This window comes from Oryctolagus cuniculus, chromosome 12, assembly GCF_964237555.1.
Source record: "Oryctolagus cuniculus chromosome 12, mOryCun1.1, whole genome shotgun sequence".
Taxonomy (NCBI): Eukaryota; Metazoa; Chordata; class Mammalia; order Lagomorpha; family Leporidae; genus Oryctolagus; species Oryctolagus cuniculus.
Window position 1 is genome coordinate 18,405,776 of NC_091443.1, and position 6,853 is coordinate 18,412,628.

Genomic DNA, 6,853 nt, shown 5'->3' on the forward strand with positions numbered 1-6,853 from the left:
AGACTATTCAAAACTTGAATTCATAACTTATAAACAGATGTAGTAAGTTAGTAATAATAAAAGAAACTTTCAAATGGTATTATGAAGTTTAATTTGGGAGGAAAAATTAAAAATGGAAATAATAAATAAAAAGTATAAGGTAGTTGAATGAATGTCTAAAAATCAATTTTGTCCTTACAAAGAAAATTCTGACACATGTTACAATATGGAAGAAGGCTGAAGACATAATGCTTGCTAAGTGAAATGAGCCAGACACACAAGGTCAAATACTGTAATGATTCCACTAATGAGGTCTCTAGCACAGTCAGATTTACAGAGACAGAAAGCAAGATGGCGGTTGCCAGGAGCTGAGGGGAGGAAGACTGGGGAGTTAGTGTCTGATGGATACAGAGTCCACTTGAGGGCGATGACAAAGTTCTGAAAATGGCGATGATGGCTGCATAACAAAATGAATGCAATTAATGGCATAGACCTTTACATTCAAAAATGGTAAATTTTATGTAATGTATATTTCATCACAATTAAAAAAAATTCTATTCTTTTACCTTTTTGTCTGTTGCTCTCTTCTGTGTTATCCAAAGGCAACCCTTGCACTGCAACATCTTTAGAAAAATCCTTTGGGATATGAAAGGAGAAGGTGAGGAGCTAAATCAGCTTTGTGATTTATTACGTATCACTAGCTATGTGACAACTGTGGTCTGGGAAGGCAGGATTGTGGGTTTTTTTGAGAATTTTATTTATTTGAAAGCCAGAGTTACAGCAAGAGGAGAGACAGAGAGAGAAGAGGGAGATCTTCCATCCGCTGGCTCACTCCATAAATGGCCATAATGACCAGGGCTGGACCAGGCCAAAGCCAGGAACCAGGAGATTCATTTGGGTCTCTCACATAGGTGCAGGGGCCCAAGCACTTGGGCCATCCTCCACTGCTTTCCCAGGCACGTTAGCAGAGGGCTGGATTGGAAGTGGAGCAGCCGAGACTCAAACCAGAGCCCGTACAGGATGCCAGTGCTGCAGACAGTGGCTTAACCTGCTGCCCCACAGTGTCGGCCCCAGGACTATGCGTTTTATAACTTCATTTCAAGCACTGCCCCATGCTTAGGTACCCTGGAGATTTATTGACTGAGTGAGTAATGTGATGGATTGTAATTAGATGAATTAGTAAATGTACAAACAAGCCAATGCAGCACTGAGATACAGACTTAAACCCTGATTTGGCACTTCTGGCAAAGCAAGTAACTTGGCATCTCAGTTAAGCATGAAAACCTGACTGCTGTGAACTGAATGGAATAGACAGGGATACTCACACACGGGACGTCACAGATCAGTCACAGCAATGTGTCACTGAGCTCTGTGTAGTCACAGAGGGCTCCCTTACATAGGTGACACCTACTGGCAAACAGCTTTCTGCTTACATGTGCGATCCTGGACTTCGCCTCTCAGGGTCTACTCAGTGACAACACCAGGACTTCTAATGTTGCTCTTCACCTTTCATTTTCCAGTACATCAGAAAAGGGAACAGAAAAACATCATAAAAGATAACCAATCAAGGCTATCTCCTGACGACAGGTGTTAATTGCTAAAAAAGCCAAATTAACAATACCATACAATGTTTCCTACAAACTATTATGAAAATGTAATTCTCTTTCCTCTTTCATGAATCCAATATATATTTCACAAAAAAATAAATACGGGGCAGGTGTCCGGCACAGTAGTTAAAACACTGCTTGGGATGCCCGTTTCCCATATCAAAGTCCCTGGGTTCAAGTCCTGGCTCTGCTTCCCATCCAGTTTCCTGCCAGTGCACACCATGGGAGGAAGCAGACCTGAAATGACTGGGTTCTTGTCACTCATGTTAGAGATCCAGAAAAAGTTACAGGCTCCTAGCTTATGCCTGGTCCAACCCTGGCTGTTGTGTGCACTGAGGAGTGAACAGGTGCATGGAAGAGCTCTTTTTCTACCTTTCAAAGAAAAAAATTTATTTAAAAATGAATACAGGGGCTGGCGCTGTGGCACCGTGGGTTAACGCCCTTGCCTGAGGCAATGCCATCCCATATGGACTCCTGTTCAAGACCCAGCTGCTCCACTTCCGATCCAGCTCTCTGCTGTGGCCTGGGAAAGCAGCTGAAGATGGCCCAAGTCCTTGGGCCCCTGCACCTACATGGGAGACCTGGAAGAAGCTCCTGGCTCCTGGCTTCGGATGGGCGCAGCTCTGGCCGTTGCAGCCAATTGGGGAGCGAACCAGCGGATGGAGACCTCTCTCTGCCTCTCCTCTCTCTGTGTAACTCTTTCGAATAAATAAACCTTTAAAAAAATGAATACAAATGGCCATCTACATAAAAAAAAAAAAAACTTCCCTTACTACTAATAAACACAATAAAATGTCTATTTTATAATCTATCCAAATGAGCTTACTGGTAAAGATGGAAAAAATGCATTCCACTCATGACCTTACTGGAGAGAATATAATGACAGTCTTTCAAGAGGCCATTTCAAAAACTGTGTATACCTTCTGATCTATGACTTCATATCTAGAAATTAATCCTAAAGGAATAGTCTGAGATATGTGCCAGGATGTTCACAATGTGCATGCTTAAATTACCAAAAATGGCAGGGAAAAAGTCCTTCATGTATATGAAGAAATAAACTATGATAATCATATACACTGAAATCCTTTGACCCCATTAAAAACTTTTAGGAAAAAAAATTGATGACACGGAAAGATCTTTAATATCACCTAGCCATAAAACAGTATGGTACTGTTTAATGAAACATACAAATGTACCAAAAAAACTCAAAGTGTTAAGAGTTATTGTTTTTAATTGTGGAATTTTTTTTTCTTAAAAAAAAAGAAAAAATTTCAAAGACTGATTTATTTATTTGAAAGGCAGAGTTACACAGCAAAAGAAGAAGAGGCAGAGAGAGAGAGAGAAAATCTTCCATCTGCTGGTTCACTCCCCAATTGGCTGCAACGGCTGGAGCTGCGCCAATCCGAAGCCAGCAGCCAGGAGCTTCTTCCAGGTCTTCTGTGTAGGTGCAGGGGCCCAAGCACTTGGGCCATCTTCTACTACTTTCCCAGGCCATAACAAAGAATCGAATCAGAAGCGGAGTAGTCAGGACTCGAACCGCTGCCCATATGGGATGCAGGTGCTTCAGGCAGCAGCTTTACCCGCCACACCCACAGCGCCAGCCCCTCTTTGTATTTTCTTAAAATAGTTTCTTTAAACGCTTTGTTCTAGCTCACATAGGAGAAGCCATATCTCCTCTTTGGTAGTAAGGAGAAACGGGTACGAATAAGAGCAGATATAAATGAATTTATAGGCCAGCGCCGCGGCTCAAAAGGCTAATCCTCCACCTTGCGGTGCTGGCACACTGGGTTCTAGTCCCGGTCGGGGCGCCGGATTCTGTCCCAGTTGCCCCTCTTCCAGTCCAGCTCTCTGCTGTGGCCAGGGAGTGCAGTGGAGGATGGCCCAAGTGCTTGGGCCCTGCACCCTCATGGGAGACCAGGAGGAAGCACCTGGCTCCTGGCTTCGGATCAGCGTGATACACCGGCCGCAGCGGCCATTGGAGGGTGAACCAATGGAAAAAGGAAGACCTCTCTGTCTCTCTCTCTCACTGTCCACTCTGCCTGTCAAAAAAATAAATAAAGTCTTAAAAAATTAAAAAAAATGAATTTATAAATAAATGAGCATATCAGGCACAATTTCTGCAGCTTCTTCATTAAAATAACACGGTCCACTCAGTAGGTGCTGTAACCTCATGTAATAAAACCCGGACGCAACAAGATGGGCAAGCTGTCCAACAGTTAGGCTGCCCATGTTCCAAGCCGGTGTGTCTGGGTTTCAGTTCAGACTCCTGACTCCAGCTTCCAGCCAGTGAAGACCCTGGGAGGCAGCAGCAATGGCTCAACCAGTGGGGTTCCTGTCAACCAAGCTGGAGACCTGGATGGCTCCTAGCCCAACCCAGTCCCAGCTGTGGCAAGCACTTGAGGAGCAAACCAGCAGATGGGACTGCACCCTCTCCCTCTCCCGTTCACTCCATTTTTTAAATAAAAATAAGTTTTAAAAAAATTCTAACTGCACTTTGCATTCTTAGTAAAATGAAACTCCTGCTATTGCAGCCATTTGGCAAGTGAGCCAGCAGATGGAAGACCTCACTCTGTCTCTCCGTCTCTCTCTATATATATAACTCTGCCTCTCAAATAAATAAATAAATCTTAAGAAAAAAAAAAGAAGAAAGAGAAACCGCCAGCCTAAGAGGTAGGCATTTACTCAACACAACAATACCCCATAATTGTACATTTTATTGTGACCTTTTGACAAAATTGCTGAGTAAAAATAAAAAGTTTCATTTTAATTCTTAGTTTACTGGATTCAAAATATCATGTTGTGAAACTCTTGTTATAGACTTGTTACATCAGCAATTCATAGGTCAACATTATGATTAGTGGTCAGTCTAATTAGATCTCATTAACAAAACATTTATTGTCAAATATTTTCAGCATTCTAATAAAAAGGTTGAAAAGTTCAGATAAAGAACCTCCTCTCAAAAAAAAAATAAAAGACGACGACTTCACAACAGTTTGAATGGTATGTAAGTTGAACCTGTGTATATGTGGCTGGGGGGGGGGGGCATGTATGTGTGTGGTTAGTTTCTTCCCCTCTCTTTTTCTCTGGTCAACAAAACCTTTTCTCTAAATAGTAGCAGTTTCTTCTCAGTTACAGTATTTCTCTCAGTGCTCATTATCTTACCAATGGGTATTTTCCATTCTAGGGAAGGTTTTTTTGTTTAACATCTCAAATACTAATCAAGTCACAATTGTACATGAAACACTTCTGGTAAGTATTCTCTCGGGCAGCATTGTGGTGCACAGCAGGTAAAGCCACTGCCTGCCACGCTGTGATCCCATATGGGTGCCAGTCGTGTCCCGGCTGCTCCACGTTCAGTCCCGCTCCTTGCTCAGGCACTTGGGAAAGCAGCAGAAGAGGGCCCAAGTGCCCGGGCCCTTGCTACCCACATGGGAGACCTGGAGGAGGCTCCTGGCTTCAGCCTGGCTCACCCCGGCACTGCAGCTATCTGGGGAGTGAAGATTTCTCTTTGTTTCTCCCTCTTTCTGTAACTCTTTCAAATAAATATTTTTTTTAAGATTTATTTATCTAGTTGAAAGTCAGAGTTACACAAAGGGAAGGAGAGGCAGAGAGAGAGAGAGAGAGAGAGAGAGAGAGAGAGAGATCTTCTATCGTTGGTTCGCTCCCCAACTGACTGCAAGGCCAAAGCTGCGCAGACACGAAGCCAGGAGCCAGGAGCTTCTTCCAGGTCCCCCACACGGGTGCAGGGGCCCAAGGACTGGGGCCATCTTCCACTGCTTTCCCAGGACAGAGAGCTGGATCAGCAGTGGAGCAGTTGGGGCTTGAACGGGTGCCCATATGGGATGCCAGCACTGCAGGTCGTGGCTTTCCCCGCTATGCCACAGGGCTGGCCCCAATAAATAAATCTAAAAAAAAAAAAAGCACAGTGTAAATCAAACGTAACTGAGGGACACGTTGTTTGACGACAGGGGACATTTTAACATGAACATAATCAAGAATCCTTACGCTTACACTTTCTGACACAGTGGGATTTGCTAATGGAGGCTGGTGAGAATTTCCAGCAGCGGTTAAGTCTGATGAACCTGAGGACAAAAAGTCATCCATTTTAGTGAATTTTAATCAGAACCTTATCTTTAGATAAGCGGTAGGCGTGATTCAAGAACTAGAAACTGGATATTAACACGAGACACTTCACATGCAAAAAATGTATTTAAATAATGGTTTGTATAATTGACAAGTGGGAAAATAGGTAGGTATTGACAACCTACTGAGATAAGAAGCATAAATGCTTTAAAATACGTTAGGACACTGTTGGGTGTGGATAAAGGGCGGATGGAATCGTCTGCCAGGAATAAAATATGTATGTGATGTAAAAATCTGACTTGACAGCAGGCCTGTTATAGTATTACTGCTGTGGTTAAAAAGAAAAAACACCATTTTAAAGGCCTCATTAATCCGACCCTTAAAATTATCAGCAGAGCGGATGACGCTTATACATAAACCATCTCCAACCAACTTCACCGAGTTCCAGGATCGGGATACGGAAGCCGCGCGCTCCGCACCACGCCAAGCGGAGGCAAAGCACACAGCAAAACGCGCGTTCCACAGGCAGGTGCACCTCGGATGCGAAACCGGACAGAGAGACAGCGGCGAGGGCACGCGCAGGGCTCCGTGCACGCCGGCGCGGGGATGCACACGGTGCTGCGACCTGAGACGCCCGGGGACCGAGCGCGGCGGCACGTACCGGCTGGCGCCTCCTGCCTGGGCAGCGCCCGGCCTCCTCCCCGCAGGCTCCGGGCCGGCATCGTCTCCTCTCCGGGCTGAGCTCAAGCCCTCCTGTCGCCGGCGGTCAGCGGGGGCAGCGCTTCCTTCCCCGGAGGCCTGAGCACACCGCGCGCACTCCCCCAGGCCCGCGGGGGTTTCTCAAGTGTCTGAGGAACTCGCGTAGCAGCCTCCAAAGGACGAACGTCTGCGGACAGTGCCCTGCTCGCCGGCAGCGGCGACGCGGGCGTCCAGGACCCAGAACGACGCGAGCGCCAACGGGCGGCTCAAGCGGACGAAGCCGAAGCGCTGCTTCTTCCAGGTCGCCCCCACACCGAGCTTCGCCGCCGGGCCTCACACACCCCGTCCCGAGGCGGCCAGGGACGCCCACCCTCTCCGCGCTGCGTCCCCAGCGCGCCGACTCGCGCTTGACAACAGCTTCAGCGGCCCGCGGGCCCCGCCCACTTCCCTTTAAGCCCGCCCTAGAGCCGCAACACGCATGCGCG

The 6,853-nt window shown here is 46.3% G+C and overlaps 1 protein-coding gene across 11 annotated transcripts in view; it reads right to left on the reverse strand.

Annotated features, from left to right (window-relative positions):
- The window catches only part of KIAA0586 (KIAA0586 ortholog), a 117,815-nt gene extending 110,980 nt beyond the window's left edge, over positions 1-6,835 (reverse strand). For 5 of the 11 annotated variants that reach the window (XR_011380689.1, XR_007910261.2, XM_051822212.2 and 2 more), the window contains exons 1-3: positions 6,331-6,831; positions 5,592-5,668; positions 546-615 (exon numbers count right to left, since the gene is read on the reverse strand). Coding sequence is in view for 5 of the 11 variants with exons in the window: in XM_051822212.2 (XP_051678172.2) it covers positions 546-615; positions 5,592-5,668; positions 6,331-6,391 (208 nt within the window). In the remaining 6 variants the exon portion in view is untranslated. Of the gene's footprint in view, positions 1-545; positions 616-5,591; positions 5,669-6,330 lie in introns of all 11 variants that reach the window. The other 6 variants (XM_008269714.4, XM_008269722.4, XM_008269720.4 and 3 more) reach the window with 6 other exon arrangements.
- Between the last annotated feature and the right edge of the window lie 18 nt (positions 6,836-6,853).